At 36.7% G+C, this 21375-nt stretch overlaps 1 protein-coding gene across 2 annotated transcripts in view; it reads left to right on the forward strand.

The window, feature by feature from the left end:
- LOC149540374 (hsp70 nucleotide exchange factor FES1-like) overlaps positions 1–21375 on the forward strand; it is a 157079-nt gene that overhangs the window by 130513 nt on the left and 5191 nt on the right. For both annotated transcript variants that reach the window (XM_089801469.1, XM_089801468.1), the window contains exons 4-6: positions 276–403; positions 590–748; positions 849–1031. In XM_089801469.1, coding sequence (XP_089657595.1) covers positions 276–403; positions 590–748; positions 849–1031 — 470 coding nt within the window. The remainder of the gene's footprint in view (positions 1–275; positions 404–589; positions 749–848; positions 1032–21375) is intronic.

A 21375-nucleotide genomic window follows, 5' to 3' on the forward strand; every position in this document is an offset into this window, starting at 1 on the left:
CTCATCTTCTGCTTTTCTTAAGAACTTGTACTTCTGTGTTAGGTTCATCAGTCTTGCCTATTTTGTCTTTGAATCTCCTTCATATACTGAAACAATTTTATCCCATATCTCTTTAGCTTCTTTTATACTTTTTACCTTTTCAAATGTTGTGTCATATAAACTGTTAAAAGTATTGCTCTCGTCTTCCCATTAGCTCCCTTTTTATTTTCTTTATTAGTAATCGAAGATCTTTCAGGAGGCAATATTGAAACCAGTTTGAATAACCTCTCTTGCAGACTTGAACAAACTTGGAGGCCTTTCTTCTATTGTTAGAGAGCTTTATAGAGAAGAGGAAGAATTGCGTACAACTGCCGCATGGGTTCTTGGGAAAGCTAGTCAAAATAACCCTGTTGTTCAGAAACAGGTTTTGGAGTTTTTTGTTCAGTTAAATATTTATCAAAGAATATATATGAATATGTGCTGATGTATTGCTTTTCCCAAGACTACATTTCAATTTATGATAAGAGGTTACTTTGATGGATCGCGCATATTTAAGGTTTTTGATGTATTCCATCTACTATTAATATTAATTAACTTTTATGTAAAGCAGATTGTTGAGATAGGTGGCTTACCTAAATTAATGAGGATGGTACAATCTAGTAGTTCTGAGGAAGCAGTTAAGGCTTTATATGCAGTTTCTGCCGTGATCAGAAACAATCTTGATGGTCAAGCAGTGTTTTCCATGGAAGGTGGAGGTTTATTGCTACAGGTAATATGTTATAAATTATTGTTTTCCATATGATATTGAAATAAAAATTCATTTCAACATAAAAGAGAAACCAACACAGGTGTTGACTTGTTATGGATAGGAACTCATGCGTAATTCGAGCTGTGACATAAGATTGCGTAGGAAATCTTTATTTTTGGTGGCAGCCTTAGCAGAACATGGTTTGGAAACTGCCAGTTCAGCTTCCTCTTTTCAAGCTGATGCACAATATCTGAAATCGGTTGTGGATCTTTTAGCACTACCTGATCTGGATATGCAAGAGAAGGTATAGTTTCTCTCTGGACGTGTTTCTCTAGTTTATGAGCAGAAATTGCCATATGAAAATCAAAACATTATATTTTTTGTTCGACATTGCTGCTTTTGTTTATTCTACTGATAAATACAGACATGTAATTTTATTGAAATCAAGGTTACACCAACTTTCCAGGATGGGTATGACAAGGGACAGGGGGATGGGTTTCTAGGGCGGTACATTTTTTTGCCAAATTCAGGGATGGCTAGGGGAAAGAAAATGGGACAGTTACATAAAATTGGAGAAATTTAAAATATTCATATGAAAAAATGGATAAAGCATGCACTTATAAATCATGAACCTTAAAATATTAGATTTAGCAGAATTCTTATGCCCTATTTGTGTTATTTTGAGAGTGAAAGTCAAATTTCCTCTAGAATTGGAAGTCAAAGTACCCTAGGCAACCCCTATCCTCAAAACGTTGTCGGTATGAAGATGGCTGAAAAAAAATGGGGAGATATCCTTGAGTAACGTAGATTCAAATGGATGAGATTGTATATTTAGTCATACTCCAAAGGTAGAACAAGTACCAGCAATTTAAGGTTACCGTCCAAGAGGAAAAGGCCATTATCAAGACATCAATACGAGGTAGGATTAATGACATTTAAAAAAAGAAAAGAAAAGAAGAGAGAATATTTTGCTTATAGCATACCCTTTCTTAGGAAGGTCATAGGGAGCAAGGTAGATTATCAAAATAAATACATGTGGATTACTTTAAGAGTTTATCAATTTGGTAGGTAGCTAGAAAAATTAGTCATTATATGCTCTTCTTGAATATTCTTTGGATCTTTGCCTATGCCTAGGTCAATTATGGAAGACTCTACTTCTCTATTTCACATATTGGAGAAAAAAGTCTGAATTTGTAGAAGTCTGCTTGGCTTTAATTGAGTATCTTAATGGGTTCTCTTCTTGCTACACTTTTCCTTCAATAGCTACTTATGATTCAGCCATTGATTCTACATTTCCGAGATTTGTCTCCTTTTTATGCCTTGATGGGCATCTATGTTTATTTTAGATTTTTACTTACTCATTGATGCTCATGTTCCTTAATACCGTGGTGAAAAAGCATGCTATCAGTGATTGCATGTAGTGTGCTTGGGCCTAAAATATTATGATATAAATGGAGGTTATACAATAGGTCATATTTGAGTCAATTCATCTTGGGATATCTTGTCTATTGCATTTGTTAGTTTGTGGTGATTGATCAGGAAAGTATTGTAATTATTAATTATAACCCTAAAGCGGTAAAAATACTTGTATAAAAGGGCTTAGGGTTAGGGATTGTTTCAGTGTTGTGATACGAAAATTGGTTCTTGCAGCGGTATTGAGCTGTAAGGGATTAAGGATTGTAATCAAGTTGTAATCACTAGATCGTAATAATATCGGACTTGTTGTTTGGTGGACGTAGCCCAAGGATTGGGTGAACCGCGTTAAATCTTGGTGTCTTGTGTTCTTTTCTTTGTGATCTATTATTTTCTTATATTGTTTATATTTGCATGTAATTGTTATTTTTGTCCATGGTTTAATCCTAATAGCATTGCAATTTGAGTAAGTGTTTTTAAGTCCAATGTTATTGGATAAGAGATTATAGGTACGCACATATAGAGCACTAAAAGTCTAATACATGTGAGATATATTGTGTTTGGGTTCGCTTTTGACTTGAGATATATTTTATGGTGAAACCTTATGTCAAGGTTATCTTTTCTTGAGTGAATTAAATATTTGGGTACATCAATAGCTTAATACATTTCTTTGTTTCAATTATATTGGGCATCTAGCTACAATTTGATATTCGATTCAATAGATGCACAGACTTTGGTCAAAGAAATAATGACTCATTATTCATCTTTGGAAACATGGCTTAAATTTGAAGGGTCCATTAGTAATCCTCAACTTATCCTCGGAAGTTGGAGAAAGCAAGCTGATTGAAAAAGAGAACATTTCCAAATGATTAGATAAATGAAATCTTGAGCTTGTATAGTAAAATTAATTCAATCCATTTCTTTATATTTGTCGAATAATGTCTACCTAGAGAGTGAGGGATAAGATCTGTAATTATGAACTCCAAATAGCATTGTTTGCAATTTTGAATTTGCAAAATTTGGCAACACTACAAAAATTTGGAGTTTCTTTCTCTAAGGTATGGATTTTGGAGGCGCTTCTTGATGGCAGTTGATTGTATCTTGAGTCAGCCTTAGTTTCTCGTCCTATAAATGTCCATTTTCAACTTTTTTGTCTTCCGTGCAATTTCGGGTTTTATTATCCTAATTGCAAGTGCTCGATTTTGAAAATCTTAAGTTTTGGATTTTTGTTTTTTGTTTGAATTGATTTTTTTTTTCTGTCTTAGGTCTTTTTGCTTTTCAAAATTCAATCATTTTGAGCCATTGTGGATTTTAATACATGCTTTATTTCAAGAGAAAATGAAGAATACATTACTTGCAAAACGGGTTTTAAATCCTAACTGCAAGCAATATTCTTTGGAGTTTATAAAAGCATGAGCTTATAATGTTAATCAAAAAGTCTGATTTAGTCAATTGGACTAATGTTTGAACAATTTGTAAGTTAATTTCACTTGCAATCGGGTTTTAAAATCCTGATTACAAGTTGCCTTTGTCTTTTGTTTTTAATACTTGCAATCAGGATTTTAAAACGTGATTGCAAGTAAAAGAGTTTTGTTTTTAAAGAAGTGTGCATCAACGAATACTTGATGATAATTGGTGGTCTACAATGAGGTAAGAAAATTGTTTTCGCTAATTTTGTAAAACTATTTCTAATTTTGGCAGTTGGGGATTTTATTATTTAAGAATTAAGAATTTTAAAATTTAAGATGCTTTTGACTTGCAACTTCTTTGCACTTGCAAATACATTTACCTCAACTGATATTGACTCTCCTAACTATGGAGAGATTTATGAGACCTTTGATAGCGTGCTTGGGTAGATCAAGCAAGCTATTCATAGTAGGGACCTTAATTTGAGATTTTATGAGGAGCATCTTAGGCTTCTTATAATGCATTTGTGGAACATATTGAACACCCCGCTTGCCTGTGCTCTCAATCCCAAATTGTATACACTGAGACCTAGGAGAGCGGTTCCATCTAGTGATTAGAGCTGATTCTCAAGTTTTCTATTTAAATTTTAAATATCAAAGTAGATCTCTTATCTCTTCATTATTTAATAAGATTTTTATTTGTGTTCAATTCAGGTCATAGATGGCTTCTTTTAGGGTTTTGCAAAAATGCATAATGAACATGATGCTACTAAACTTCACAATCAGTGGTTTGCATTCACCAATCTCCATGGTCCAAACTTCGGTAGACTAGAGGCAAGGATGGATAGAGCTACATTAGCTCAAAATGACCCTATTGGATGGTGGACGTGACACAATAGGGATGCACCAGAGATGAGAATACTTGCCATTTGTCTTCTTTCATAGGTTGCCAACTACTTTACTGCAGAGAGGAATTAATCCCCATATATCTTCATCCAATCAGACAACCTTACCTCTATACGATTAGAAAAGTTGGTGGTTATTCATAGTGCATTGCCTCAGCATACTACTATGGGAACCTTAATTGAGAATACTTGCCATTTGTCTTCTTTACTAGGTTTCCAGTTCCTGCACTGGAGAGAGGAATTGATCCACATATAGCTTCATCCAATCATTCAAGACGAACAACCCTACCTATAGACGATTGGAGAAGTTGGTTGTTCATAGTGCATTGCGGCTACATGATCAACAAACTACTATGTATTGTTAGACTCCAACCATATGTTGGGATGTTAATCTAGAAGATGTTTTGTAGATTAAGGATGATACCTCTAGTATTGCTTGCGGTTCCATTGGATGAAGAAGACCCTCATCCTAGCAGTGACTTCTCTAGTTCTAATTTTGATTTAGATGTTGGCAAGAGACACCGATGGCAGCACTACTTGATTCTATTGGTCTGCTACCTTTACTGAAGTTTTTTGAAGGTTAGAAGGAAAAAGTGGCTATGTATGGCAAAACAAAGATAGTGAGCAGAGTTCTAGAAAAGGTTTCGTATAGATTGTTACAAAAGAATTTTGGTGAACGATCTTAGGAGCTTGTGGACTGCGTACTCTACTAGATCCCATTTTTTCATAAGTTGGTGATGTGGTTTGGTCAAGTTTTTATTGTGTGAGTATGAACATTACAGAGAATAGTGATGAACTAGGACAAACTATTGGAAAATTGATCACCTATCCTTACAATCGATGATCTATGTTGGTTGTTGTGCTTGGATGATAAGGCCGACCTAGGGTAATAGGTCCTCAGTGATTGAGAAGTTTAGGTAAATGTCTTGGGCAAAGAACTAGTTGACTTTCTCCATATGTCATGTTTTGTTCTTGGTACAGTTGGTGAAGGATATAACTCTTGATGATTAGTATATAAGATTGTTTTTTTGGAAGGAGTTGAGAAGGAAAAAATATCATCATGGATAATGATGTGGATGTGCAAATAACTTGGTAGCAGAGGATGGGGAGCAACATAGGAGAGTTCCAATATGTGATTAAAATCAGCTATTCCAAGGAGTTGATCAAGCATGTCCGATGTTGTTTATCAATTCACTGTTTTTGTTGAAATCGATCTTTGTACTGTAAGGCAGTAAGCCTTTTATGTTGTAATTTGAGCAGTGGGCTCTAGGAAATGTGCATGCATTCCATACTGTAATAAGTTATACTTTTAATAGAGCATAGTTTTTCTCTTGACAGGGCTTCCACAATAAAAATCATGGTGTCATAATGCCGTGGCTGTTTCTTCTATGTTTGACTTGTTTACTTCTATATGCACTCATTATATGGTTAAGTAATCAGATCCATAAAGTAAAAAATTGTAGAACATTGCTTCATCCCCCTTCTTAGTGTTCCTTAATTCCAACAATTGGTATAAGAGCCCAGTGCCTCAAAGGAGGCCTATTAGCTTGAGAAAGATCCTGATGGAGGAATCAATGGAACAAATATAGGAACATCTGGAAATTGCACTTGATGATCTTGACACAGCCAAAGATAAATTTGTAAAAGGTAAACTCAAGGATGCTGAATAATTCTTTAACCAACTAAAGAATCAGTTGAATGACACTCTATAGAGAAAATAAGAGAGCTTCTCAAGGAACTGGAAAGAAAGGATGGCTCTCAAAAGGAGTGTGATAAACTTGCTCATGAGAAGGAAGTCATGAAAAATGACCTGGAATCCATTATAATGAAAATGACCAAAGAAATTGGGGACAAAAAGAAAAATGAGGAATACCTTACAAAAAAATGTGCAAAGATGAATCGAGAAATGGAGACAAGGGGAACTAACTGAAGTAATTGAAGAAAGAAGAGAGCATGAAGACTATCTCACTTAGGATGCCAGACAACATGACGAAGAACTTTGGAATTAGATAAAGGTATAGAAAATGAGTATATTTCTGCCAAAGAATTTAAGGACAAACTCATGAAAATCTCTGCTAAGGTTGATGAACAATTGGCAAGGCAGAGACCTATAGGTGACACACATGACCTTGGATTTGAGAAGGGTGAGTGCTCTGGATCTGGACAGAAGGACACTTTATCAAATGATCAGTTAGAAGAACCTAGAAAAACTCTTAGACTAAACTTCAATGAGAGATGCCTCTCCTGCAATAGATTTGGGCATAAAGAAAATCAGTGTCGAAGCCAACCTAATAATGCACTATTCCTAGGATACTGTTTCAGATGTTACAAATTTAGGCAGGAACGTAAAATGTTAAGTGCAACGACTTTGTACACATGGCCAAACAATACAGACTAGGAACAAATCCAATGAATCCGAGGTATGGAAATTCAAGTGTCATATGCTCTAAATGCAAAAATTCAGATCACATAGCTAAGTATAACATACTCAGTGGAAAAATGAATATAAGAGGATCAGTTGAAAGAAACAATGAGCAGAACATCAAGGGCAAGCAAAAATTTGATGTTGATCAAGTTATGGAGGAAATATGAAAGACATGAGAAAGAAAAGAGCAAATTGATTCAACTGGGAAGATCACATTAGTATATGTTGTGGTTATTGCATCTTCAAATTGAATAAGGTTATGAACCTTAGGGGAGTGTTTCTACAAAATTCTTACCTAACCCCTGAATCTGAGAGATCAATGAATAAGATTGATACTGCAAGTTAGACATTTGAATTTGGAACATGTTGGAACAATTCTTCGAAGATTATTATGAGATGTGGAGAATCACTACTTTATTGAAATGTCGGAATTTACATTCATAGCAACTATGAAGAACTAGGTCAAAATGCTATTCATGAAATGTAAAAATCTTTTGTGTGCCAATGGAAGAGTTCAGGGTCCTAAAGGAAATAAAGATATTACAGGTTACTGATTTTCATACATTCGGAAACATTGAGTGGATCAGATTTGCATTGAGTAGAGTGCATGATCAATTCATGTAGTTTTACCATCCGCATAAAATAAATAAGGAGGTCCTTGAGACTGTGACAATGCCTATGGAGAATTACCAGCCCCAAGAACAATTTAGGAGGACATTGTCATCAATTGGACTGAGTCAAAGGATGGGGGTGCGATGACAATGAATAATATCAAACAAGCAGATGCAATATTTACATCTATGGTTTTTGGGTTATATGGTTTATCATTCTATCAGAGAGAACTCCATCTCTGCCACAATTATTCATATTGCATACAGGATGGTGAAGGAAAATGCCAAGTATGATATATGTGAAGCATTAACGTTACAGCTGATGGAAAACTTGAAAGAGATAAAAGACCACAAGCAAATCTTCAAGTTTGGATCAGTGATTCTGCATACATTTTTCTACTACTAGAATTATTTTCCTGGTGTTGGGGATGTCACTTGCAAAGACGTATCAATTGCAATTCAGATCAGAGATTACTACGTGAGGTTGGATGGCAGCTTTTCAAGAAAAAATGCATCTAAGGTACATAACTCCCATCGAAATAGTTGAAAAATATGAAGATTTCATGTTTTATGGTTTGCATAGAATGAGTGTTTGATGGAAGCCGTGGTACCAAGAACCACATGGTATATGTCTATGGGGTATGAGGTAGAAGCTCACCTTCTTGACAAGTATGAAAAGGATTTACTTGGAAAACCAATTGATCCTGATGAAGAAAGGTTTATAGCATATGAAGAAAAGAGTCTAAAGGTAGATGATGAACTTTCTAAACCAGCAACGAACAAAAGAATCAGAAGAGAAGTTGAGACGGTGGTAGGAAAACTTTGATTCACAAAAAACACATGGAAGAAGCCAAAAGAAAGCATGAAGACGGAGAAAAGTCGAAGGCTGAAGAAGGGCCCATAGATGTTCATATTACCACTGATATTCCATCATCTAGCTCTACCCCTTTCATATCATTGAAGTGTAGACAAACTCAAAGCTCAGTAAAGACATCAGTTGGTCCACTAGATAAGATAATGATATTAATGTCCAACAAGAGACCAACAAGGGTCCAAGGGACTAGAAGATACAACTGTACATAAAAGAGCAACCTAGCAGGAGCGCCAAATGACATCTGGGAAAGAGCAAACTAGAAAAAATTGACAGCAGTTGGGAAGAAAGAAGGTTCATCTAAACTGAAGGAGGTTTTTGAATCTTCCAAGAAAGTAAAGAGGAAGAGAAAAAGAACATACAAAGGTACCAACAATGATGACAAAATGAGGTCATTGATTCAGATGATGCAATAAGGAAATTGAGAACTGATGGTACAAAGGTAGCTAGAGTGATTGGGAGTTAGCAACCCCAAGATGAATCAGCTTTTGAATCAAACATTGGTAAGCCACAATTCACTACTAATGAAGTTGCAAACAAAGAAGTCATGTTTGGAATATTGGTTCAAGTGCAAAAATATTATATTAAATATGAGGAAGAGAAAATGTTAATTGAGGAAGTTGTTATTGAATATCTGAACAAATACAACAAAGCATTGATAGAAATTGATGGGGAATGGCCAAAAGAGCTATATGATATTCTTGATGCCAGAAGATTAATAGCTCGGGAAGAAGACTAGATTAGAGAAATAATTTTGATCTCTCTGTTGAGTCATAGCTCAAGAAGAAATAAGGAATTTTTCTTGATAAAGCAGAAGAGAAATTTGTGAGTAAAGCAAGAACAAACAAACTAATTATACGAAAGATTGATGAAGTGGTAACAAAAATAGAGGATGTCTTAAGGGAAGTATTGTTGAAAGCATAGTTCCAAGAATCACGGCGATTCATGCGATTCACGCGATTTGGCGATTCGATTCAAGCCAAACGATTTTTTGTGAATCGGTGAATCGAATCAGCAATAAAGGGTTTATGAAATAAGTTACTCACTAAATTTCAAGGGTTTTTTAAATTTTCCGATTCATGGCCGATTCGATTCCGATTCATGGCCGATTCACGATTTGATTCGGCCTTGCCGATTCCAATCCGATTCCGATTCTTGTTACTTTGGTTGAAAGAAAGGTATGAAGTTACACACAAAGATGGTAAGGGAGAAACACAAGTGAACACTAGTAGTTATGATCCATTGGACACAATGGGTAACATTCTTCAAATAGATGGAGAACTAGGTATGTTTATTTCAAGAGTTACTATCAGAGTAGAAGCCCACGACTCATTCGATGAAGAAGACATGTTCAAAAGCAATTCGCCAGTCATTAATATGACAATAAGTATTGAAAAATATAAGAAGTTAATGAACCAAGATAACTTTCTAAGGCCTAATCTCCAAATCTTTGTTGGGCATCTTTATTTCTCCATGTCTTCATCATTTCTACACTCCATACCCACTTTAATTCACATCTTTAACTTCTAAAACACCTTTCTACTTGATTTGACCTAATTTGCATACTTTATCCTTCTTGGTCAACTCTGGTCAAATTGGGGCATCCTATCACTCTGTTATAGTCACTCTTTGGTTCTAATCTCATATCTATCATCATGGAATTTGTTGCGTCCATTATTAGAACATCTTTTGAGTGCGGTATTGTGAGGGGTCGAAATTGGCCCGACTTGTTTGGTTTCCCCATGGCTTTGCCCTTTAGAATATAGTTCAGTCGGGAAATAATCTGCCTTGGCCCCTACGAATTTTAAAGGAAAACAGAAAGAATATGCCTACCAGACCCCCCAACCAATATGCCCTACTATTATATGTGGGGGGGCCTAGGCTACCAGTGCCCTACCCGCCCCTACCCTATACTGCAGAATGATAAATGGGAGCTGGGTTCGGCCATGAAATGAGTGATATAGAAGTGCCCCCTTACCTTATAATAGTAGGGGTAGGGCATTGTGCCCTACAGGGCTCTTCTAACCCTCAATTCTCCTCATGCCAACCTCCATACCACAGATGTATGCCTTCTTATACCCTTCAAATAATAATCAAATAGGTGCTTTGCTTCTACTCCTGTCCTTCTTAGACCAATGCTCATACAAAATGCAATAGGTAGTACGGACCATTACAAGATCAATCACCCATATAATTTTAGGAGGGTTGTCCAACTTATAGTATCACCAAAGAATTAGTAGCCAACCTATTGAGTGAAGTGACCGGAAGCCAAAGGATGGGGGGTTTAGGGGGGGCAGGAGTCGGCTCGACGCTGGAGGTAAGGCAACCCCCCAAGGGGGTGACTTAGCGGAACTCGATCAGGTGCTAGGGTTGTCCAAAAACAGAATCGTGTTAGGCTAGGTCTGAAGGAGGGGCCCCTAACTGAAGGACGAAAGGACACTCAGATTACTCTAGCCATTGCCATTAGGTCTTTCTACCAGGGCGTGTAAACCCCCCTGAGCCCCCTACCTCATATTGGTGATACTTATGAGAATAAGTACCCAATCATACTGTTCTCATAAGCTTTGGCCCCCTACCATTTTATAGGCATATTATTGTAGCAACTCCGAGCCTGCAAATGGCGAAGATTTTGTCTACTCATCAACCAGAACAGATCGAAAGGAAATCAAATGAAGTAGATGAAGACAAAGATTTGAATCATGAAACAAATGTGGAAAACAAAGTAGTTGGTCAGTTTGAGCCTCGTGTGCAAATGCCTAATTCAAAAGATGACACCTTGGAGGATATCAAGTCGGAAGCAAGAGACATTGCTAAGGCCGTAAAAGATTTGGCGGATGAATGAAATGAAGACATTGAGGATGTGTAGATTATTGAAGGTCCCTTTTAATTAGATTCATCAAGTCCAACTTAAATGTTGAAGCTAGCCAAAGTAGCTTAGCCAAGGCCAAGGAGTAAATTGTAAAAGAAAGTGAAATGTTGGAAAAATCAATAAATGTGTGTCATGTCCCCTTTCTAGCGACATGATTTCTATAGTAGATTTTCCTATCATTGAGTCTCGTAGGCAAATGATATTGGAGAGAGAGTCATCTTGTTGATCAATTGATCGTATATTGCTCTTGGAGAGTTGTAGATGAGCCTACATCCGGTCGAGTTGGGCCTACATGTTATAATTTTTAGTTGAGATTGCACTTTTATTTTATAAAGTCATTTTATAATAAAGTGCATTATAAGATTCTATAAAGGATGTTTCTAGAAGATTCTTAGTGACTTCTTAGAGAAGTTAATAAATTGAGGGTTGGGGCATCCATTTTCACAAGCGGATTTGAGGATTCTACTTCTATTCATATTGGAGCAATTTGTAGTCATTTGGTCTGCAAATTTTCATTAGATCTTTGGGAACGAAAACTCCCTTGGATTTGCATAACTGAGGAAGTGAAATATCTTCTGAAGAGTTGCTCATTGGAGATGGTATTTAGCCATTTCATGGTGGATTAATCTGAGAATTGATTTTGAGGGTTTGAAACGGATTGCAAAAGGGTTTGGAATTCATCATCTCATTGGAGAATCAGTTTGGCAAAATTTGGAGATCAGTCAGTGCATTTTTTTGAGAAGTCTATGCCAGGGCCTGGACTCACATTTTCACTCATAACTTCACATTCCGTTGGTGTTTGAATTTATGCATTGGTGGGGTTATATATTAACCCTAGGCATTTCAGAACATACCATTTTCGGCACCCAATACTAAGCAAATTATTTTTATAGTAGGGTCGTACATGACAATACAGTACCAGGGCCCAAGTCAAAAGTTTTGCTCATATCTCACAAACTATTCAGATTAATTTTATGCCTTTAGGAGATCATCTAACAACCCTAGGCGTCCCTGTTTGGGGTATTTTTGGCAGTCATTACTTTGCATAAATTTCAGTACAGGTATCGTACTGTACGGCCTGTACCAGGGAGCTGTACGGCAGGGAACAGAGGTGCAGTTTGGGGTGCAGAACTGACATCAATACATCATGTATTTGCCAACAGACAGAGGCAGCGATTTCCAGGTTCTTGGTGTTTGATTTGGATGTCAAAAATAGTATAAAATTGCATATGTTCAGTCCTTGTCATAACAGTCCAGTATATGCTTTGAATCAGTCACTGTTATTCATCATTTTCAATTGGATTGTTCTAGTTAAAGAGTATTGTGAGAACTTGCCATTACCATAGTGCATTGTATTGAAATCTGAAATTGTCATAGTCGTAACAGTCCATTATACTCTCAGAATTCAGTCATTTGAATCAGTCCTCAATAGCATATTGTAATCAGATTTTCTGAATATTGTTATTGGTACTGTTATTGTTAATTGTATTTCATTGCATATTGGTATTGTTATATCAATTATACCCTGTTGATTTGTTGCTCAACAACTATAACCTTGAAACACTACATTTCAAACAAATAATCAGTTGCATGCCAAGTGTTTGACGGATTGTCACAGTTCAGCATTGGGGGTTTTAGTGGCCTTTATAGTAAGGGTCTTTACAATGTGTTATTTGATAATGCCCACTTATACTTAAAATGCTAATGCATCATCTTCTGGACTGCTTGAAGGACTGTGAAATGTAGTGAACTCTCACTTTGAGTCATTTAAGAAATCTGCTATGACCAAGATCTAGAGTGAGTTTGATGCAAAGAGATATAAGCAGCTGAAAGATAGTGCTGTTCAAGACAAGTTATCCTTGGTTGTAGTCATTCACAGTTTGAGAGATGCTCTAACCGAAGGGGGTAAAAGTATAAATATTGCATTGAGTATCCTAAGTGTGTGTAGGATGTCAAGAAGATTATTAAAGAAAGTGAAGAAAAATCGTATGAACTATCAAAAGCATATAATCCCATGAGCACTTTGGCTTCCACTTATGCAGTCCAGGTAGTAACATTAAATGAAAAAATACAAACAGTGTCCGAGAAAGAATGAAAGGAAGAATTGATGAGCTAAGAAGAAGTTTGATCACACTAAAGTCCAACATCTTGTTCGAAGGTATAAGATAAGGTAAATTTATTAATGTCTAACAGGAGACCACAAGGGTCTAAGAGGCTGAAAGTATGCAACAAGGGAAATTACCACAAGTAGGAGCACCAAATAGTGCCCAAGCAGAAATAGAAAGAAAAAACAGAACATCCCACCCAAAAGGACGAAGGGTCATTTATGGGTGGAAAAAATCCAGCATCGAAGGATAGGACCCAAGGCAAGGAAGAGCCCTGGTCTATCGCAAAGTACCACTAGAAGTGTGCAGCTACTAGCTATACCCGCTGCGAGGCCTCACGCACCTGGTATGACTGGAAGTGGGAGGGTTGAGCAACTGCTTCAAACCCTGGGGAGGGTGTGCTGGCGAGAAAAAGGAAGTGATAAGCTGATCAGAAGCCCGCCTCAAGGGAAAAAGGGCCTGTAAGGTGTGGTCTTGGAGTTGTGTGGCCTCCTGGAGGTAAAATGCGAGGCACCGCTAATCGGTGTAGCTAAAAATGAATGCAAGGAACCTGCACTCTCTGAATAAGGAACGATACCTCCCTCTAATCTCATAATAGATGGGGCACCAGAAGATGAAGTGAATCTTAGTCTCGACCTCAACTGAGGTATATAGTAGGCAGATCCAATTGGCCCTATCAAATTGGTGGTCGGTCTAGATGTGGAGCCAATGGGAACCAACAGAGAAAGAATCCAAAGAGATGCAAAGGGCATGGTTCTAGCACTAAGGGAGATATTGGGGCATACAATGACACCGTCCTAGATATCCAAAAAGTGCTCAACATAGAAGGCCATCTTCGACCCAAGACCAACGGTAGGGCTGCACAAGGTCGTACTAATGTACTATTTGTAGATGTCAAGAAGAACATAGCCATTCAACTCTTTTTGAGAGGGAAGGAGGTGGGAGGAGGCATCCAAAGAGTACTGAAAGGGAGGGAAGAAATCAATCTCAATCTTAATTGAGCCCAACAAGGCAGAGGCCTACACAAACCATTAATGGGCTCTACCTCTAGGATCAAAATGGTCAATTGAAGTAGGCGAGCAGTAGGCCAAGTAGTAGTATCTATAATGCCCCTCAGCAGAGTCCGCGAAGCCACAGAGACAGTGAAGGAACCAAACCTTGTCAAAGATAGCTCTAAGCCTGAAAGGATGAACCCTAAACTTTGCGAAAATAATATTAGGAGTGTGTTACATCCCAATTTTTGCCCAAAATTTTTTTAAGCTATTTATAGCCGTTGAACCAAATTTTCATGTTCATGTGAAATCCAGTTAGTATATTATAGCCGTTGTTATATCATGTTAGTTATAGTCGTTATTTATTCTTCATGTTCATGTGAAATTGTATCAGTTTATTATAGCCGTTGCATCGATTTGATTATCAGTTAAATCTAGTCGTGTTCATGTGAAATAGAATTAGTTAATTTTAGCTGTTGTACAATGAATTTCCTAACAATCACTTGAAGGTTTTGCTTAACAAATTATGAATCTTGAATTGATGTTTTGGCAAGAATATTGTTTTAAAATGTTTACAGGATGAAGATCGGAGAGAGAGGGGAAGCATTATGAAACGGGGTCATCGGAATGGGATGATCATATGATTCAATCATCATGAAAGACAGGTTTGACCTAAAAGTCACCATGGCAAGGTTATTAGGGCTTGACAATAAATTTCTTAGTGGAAATCGCATGAGCTAAAATTAAAAATTAAAAACAATATAATTATTAAATAAACAAAGTTCTTACCTTTATTGGATTTATTAAATAATAATATCACTTAATATTATTTTCCTCTCTCGAATTAAAATCATAAATAAATAAATACAAAGTGGCACCATTACATTAGAATTATTAATCCAATAATGCCACCTTGCAAATACGTATTTATAACTTAACCAAGATGATAAAATAATATTAGATAATAAACTTTTCATCTTCCTTTTCATTTCAATTTTTCCCCCTCTTCATATATCATCTTTTTAAACTGAATGATAAAGGAATTCGAATGAATTCTTGTAACGGCAAGGAAGCCGTAAGGTCAGCTAGTAATATATTTATGTGAGCCTTGTCCTGTACTGAGAGACCATTCTCGATATTCGACTTTATTCCTCTACAAACTTTCTTCAAGTTTCTTGCCTTGCTATAGTGCCAACAACACCTAGGTTTTTGTCGTTTTTGCATCCACAATCAGTGGCTTTTCCGCGGGAGTCTGGAAAGGAGGCGTTGAGGCAATCATAGCAAATACAACTGCAAACCAAGTGTGTCGCGTAAGATGATGTTTCCCAAATACATTTTGTTCATTTTTACCTTGCATAGCTGAGTCATCTTTTACCAAATCTTTTCCATGCAATGTTAGAGCAAGAGAGATTATGCAGAGGTATATTATAATCACTTTTCCTTTCATTAAACCCTGCACAGCTGAGTCGGCTTCTATAAAATCATTTCCATGCTATGCTATAAAAGGCCGACCTTAATAGACTATCTGTATCCATCTTTTCAAGCCAGAGTTTACACTCCCAGCAAGTACCTTAGCTCAGTATTGTCATATGTCCAAAACAATTTTTCTTTCAATCAAATATTTTGAAAGAACAGAATTCAATTAAGTGTTCCAATCTGTATGAGTATTGCTTGAAGATTTTTGTTTAAAACTTTACTTTTTAATCTCTAGAAAATGTGATTTAATAAACAATAATGAGAGCACCAAGGAAATCACCTAGCAAATTCCAGAATGAGGTGATGAAGGTGCAAGATATACAATTAAGGACGAATGTTCAGGCACCAAAGAGTCACCGACTTGATGGCCTAATTATCGTGAGGAGGTGTAGATGAAACTGTAAAAGAAATATATGAATGAAATCAGTAAACATTATTATATAAATTTAATCTAATCAAATTAGCTCATGCAAATTCCACTTTCGAAATTAGTTGTCAAGCTGAGTGGTGGAGATCAAGTTATAAATCCACATTCCGAAATCCTTGGCCAAGGTGGTATTAGGCAGACTTGCCACAACAAATTGATCACGTTGTTATCCTGATGCTTCAGTTGTTCTTCCGAATAGCTGTTGGGACCTCAACCCACTTGATTACTCTGATGGCTGGATCCATAGTTTGCAAACTCTCCAAGTACTCTCAATTATTTTTTCTGGCCGAGTACTCTCAAGTTTAACTCTCACGTATTTATAGATGTAAAAATATGGGTAAAAAGTCTCGATGCAGAGAAAACATTGGTTAGATGCATTTTTCACATGATAATAATGCTATAAAACTACGCATTTTCTCTGTTGAGATGTCAATTTCTAATTTAATACATTTTGTAATTGAATTCTACAAAAAATATATGTTTCTTTAAGAGATTTTAAATATCGGTATTTCCTGATTTGTCGAGTTTTTGTCTAGTATATGGCGAGTTTTTGCCAAGTTGAAAAAACTAGGCTTGTCGAGTACTCTCCGAGTCCGAGTCTGCAAACTATGGCTGGATCAATGAACGTCCCATGCCCGCCCTCGAGGTAGGGAGGGCCATTCTACTAATTTAGAACCTATGGGGATAAGTAAAAAGGTCCGCAATTGGGAGGTTAAGCCTATGATAATGCTTCTCCTCTCACCAGAGCCAAAGCTTGGACAGCCAATTAGAAAGTCTCTCAACTAAAAACAATAAGTTCTATTTAACCTGTAAGCTCATTAGTAATCTTTTTAAGCTGTAAGTTTCTTTATTGATTGTTTTAGATATTATCAGAAAAATTAGTTAGTTAAACTGCAATTATCATTTCAGTAATCTATAATTTGTTTAGATTTACTCAGTTATTAGTTAATGATAAACTTGTCTCTGAAGAAAAGCAAAGTAGACTTAATGTTAGTTTCTGAACCGTTTTTGAATTCTATGTCAAGTGAATATGATTTGTAAATCAGATAGTTTAAGTATGTAATTTATTAGTAGTTTAACCAGTTGTTATAGAGTGGATCGATGGTATTTGATGGTGCATTGGAGGAGGAGAGTCTAAGCCTTGTCGATGAGGTCCAATGAATGTCAAGAAGAGAGGGGCTTCAAACAACAGAACCATAAAGAACAGTCAGTTTGACCAAGGAGTCTAGGAGGGACAACTTAGACGTGGTGTCTTGAAAGTGATGTCTGAAGCAATGACTCTCAAGCATGGCGAGGGACCAGAGACCTTTTCTGATTCTAGGGCTACACTAGGTCTCAAGCTAGAATGGGGACTAGGGAACTTAACCTCAAGATAAGTGTATGAGGAAAAAATCTCAACCTTGTGCCCTTGGAAATAGAAGTGAAGATGAGTAATTCTTCAAGCTATTTAAGACCATCATCTAGATCTTTCCCATGTTCGCCACAAGTTGTTTCAAGTCACAGAAAGAGGCTAAACCATCAAGAAGCCATTGAAGGCCCTTTAAAGTGGAAGCTAAAAGAACCACATCATCTGCAAAAAAAAGGAGAATGAAGATCAGAACTTGATGTGAGAAACATCGTTGGGAGCGAAGAATCACAAAGGCCTCAAGCTCATCAATATAGATACCAAATAAAGTGGGAGAGGGAGGACACCCCTGCTTCACCCTGATGGTGCTTAGGATTAGGTCAGAGAAACTATAAGTGGTCCTGAATTTTCCCACTACAGACTTTTATAATCTCATAATGGCCATTAAAAGAGTACCGGAGATCCCAATGTCTCCGAGCCTCTGAAAAAGAGCCTCCTTAGGAACAGAGTCAAAAGCTTTGCAAAAGTCAAGAAAGCAGCACTAAACTTTTTCTAAGTAGTGACAATTTTCCTTAATAATAGCCCGAAGAGTCAAGATGTGATCTATAGTTTGGAATTCTTTATGGAAGTCAGCCTGCCCCCTCGCACAACCCCTCTTGTTGAGCTCTTTGAAAGAATGGTGTTCAATACGGTTGCATGGAATTTGGCAAAAGTATGCCCAATCATGATAGTCTTGTAATTGTTAGGGTTGGAAGTCGGCCTAGCCTTATGGATGGAGTAGATGATGTGTCTCAGGGAGGCAATTTTCTTTTACAGTCAAACTGATCTATCTAGCTGAATCGAGGGAAAAAAATCAATGTATAATGTTTGTGGACAGATCGAGATTGCACACCCCATAAGAAAGGGTTGGGACACAGATTCTAGTGCTCTGAGAAGAAATTTCTGAGACATCTGGAAAGTTTTGTAAGTATACATATGCCCAATATATATGCAAATCTATGTACCTAGAATTTTGCCAAAGGATTTTGAAACCCTGATCTTTGTCACTGATGTCAAAATGGGAGATGTGTGAGTGAAAAATGAATTGGGAGAAGTTTGTTCAGCCCAAGAGGATCATAGGTTTTTGGATGATATGCATTTGGAGGATGGCAATTTTGTTTGGACACATAGCCTCTTTTTGTTAAGTGTTTCCATCAATGCCAAAGGGGGAGATTGTTGGCAAGAGACACTCCATTCCAACTTGTCTGTCTTCATTGATGATAACACTCATTGATTTTGTTGGTCTCTTAACTTTACCAAGGTTTTTGATGGAGAAGGAAAAAATGACTATGTATGTTAGAACAAAGATAGTGAGAAGAGTTCCATGAAAGGTTCGGTACTGATTGATATAGATGAATTTTGGTGAGCGGTCTTAGAGGGATCGTGTGGGCTGCGTACTCTACCAGATCCAAATTTTTCATATGTTAGTTGGTCGAGTTTTGATTGTGTGAACATAGACATTACAGAGAACAACGATGAAATGGGATAGATTGTTGGCAAATCAATCACCAATCCTAACAGATTGATGATCTATGTCGATTAGTGTGCTTGGATGATAAAGCCGACCTAGTGGAATAGGCCCTCAATGATTAACAAGGTTAGGTGAATTCCTTGAGTGAAGAGCTAGCTGACTTTCTTCACATGTCATGTCTCGTTCTTGGGTCAATCAGTGAAGGATACAAATCTTGATGTTTAGTATATAAGCTTGGATTTTTTGGAAGGAGATGAGAAGGGAAAATGACCATCATGGATAATGATCTGGATGTGCGAATTACTTGGTAGTAGAGGATTGGAGAGCAACTTAGGAGAGTTTTAGTATGTGATTAGAATGAGTTATTCCAAGGAACTGATCAAGCATATTTGATTTTCTCTACCAGTTCACTCTTTTGTTGAAATCCATACTTGCACTGTGTTGTCGTGATTTCAGTTCCCCTGTATTTTTCAAACTTCTAGGATTAGGGTTGAGTCAATGTGATGTCATGTCTAGGTCTAAATTGCCCTTAAGGAACTTCTTCTCTCCTCTATTGTAATGTCCTCATCTTTTTAGCATCTCAGTGGAGTTCTTAGCCTTTAGATTCTCTGAAGGCTAAGTGGAGAAATAAGGAGAAATTGATTCAATTAATTTCTTATAAAGTCATTAAATAAAAAAAAATTAAAAGGTGACTTTATATTTAATTGATTTAATTTTCTAGAAGCACAACTAATTATTGTATTGGAAAGGGGGAAGCTTCTAGATAGTGCATTTTCTAGAAGTACAACTAATTATTGCCTTGGAAAGGGGGAAGCTTCTAGAGAGTGCAATTAAATAATATTTTATTTCTTTTTAGAAGGGTGAGGGAAAAGAATAACTAGAGGTGAGAGCTTCATTGTTAGGCATCCGATTATCGTCAACTGCATTTGATATGAACTTGGGAGAAGAAACTAAGGGTTTCTGATTTCAGTTAGCCATTGGAGAGCGTCAATTCTTCAGTGTTGCAACCATTTGAGGTGGTGAAATATCCATTGAATTTGGCATTCAAGAGAGCTTCATTCTGGAGTTCTATTTGTGCTTAAGGAATAACCAAAGAGTTTGTAGAATATTGAAGGACTATCTAGTGTAGACCTAAAGATTCATCTTTGGTAGCCATTAGTAATCATTTTTTCCTTGCTACTATAGTACGCATGAGCAGTGTCGTGCTACAGTATTTATGCTTGATTCCGATTGCAACTTTCATCTCCATCCTTAGGCATCATTATTATCAGGTTCCTCTTGCAACTATTAGTAGTTAGCATTGTAATCTTAGGCATATAATTTTGCTATTGTAAGTGATAACTGAGAATCAGATTTGGTATTGTTGTAGTCATTATTATAAGCCCATTTGTCTTGGCAAATTCATAGCAATATGGGAATGAATTCAATAAAGGAGATATATGTTGCATACCATTTGTTTGACAAAATGTCCATCTAATAGCATATATGACCAGCATAATAGTTGTATGCCAATTGTTTGTCAAAATATCAGTTGGTTGTAGGTATACATTCCATATCTAGTTTGCATGTATATGTAATTGAAAATACTAAAAAGAATTGCACTTGCATGTTAGTTCATTGTAAGAGATATTGTAATGTCATTTGCTAACATTTTGAATTTCTTAGCATCATTCAAACTATATCAAACAATCTGAAACACAAAAAAAATTCAGAAAAGAGAAAGGTAGCATACAAGTGTTTGACAATATTCCTTGAGTTAAAATCAGTCAGTTTGGGCAAAGGATATTACATCTATCCCTTTGTGTGCAACTAGGTGGGCATTCAAAAGTAATCTGATGCATTCATTCATATTAGGTGATTAGGAAAGGGAGGGTAAGTCTATGCATTTCCTAGATGAGAGGGAAGTTATTCTAAAACCCTAATGCTTTGATCAAGTGTTCATGGTGAAGACAGGATGCATTCAAAAAGGTCACACTTATATCCAAAGCAAAAGGCAATAAAGAACATTGATATCAAGGCCAGAGGATATGATGCAGATCATGGAAACAAGTTAGAAGGAAGAGCATTCGAATCCGATGCAAAGGAAGAACTCAAATATCTAGCAATGGCGAACATCCTGGTCAAAGGTGGCAAGAATGAAAGATGGAAATCAAATCGATGATGCAAAATGCATCAGAATCTCCACGTCACTGGTTGAAAGGTTAGCTTGAAGTCGGTGATCGAATGAGTTAGGTGATCGAAGGAAGTAGTATCTTGTTATTTGATAAAGTGAAATTTATAAAAGCAATGAAAT

Source organism: Cupressus sempervirens, chromosome 9 (genome assembly GCF_028749045.1).
Source record: "Cupressus sempervirens isolate cs-2001-9-10 chromosome 9, ASM2874904v1, whole genome shotgun sequence".
NCBI classification, from domain to species: Eukaryota; Viridiplantae; Streptophyta; class Pinopsida; order Cupressales; family Cupressaceae; genus Cupressus; species Cupressus sempervirens.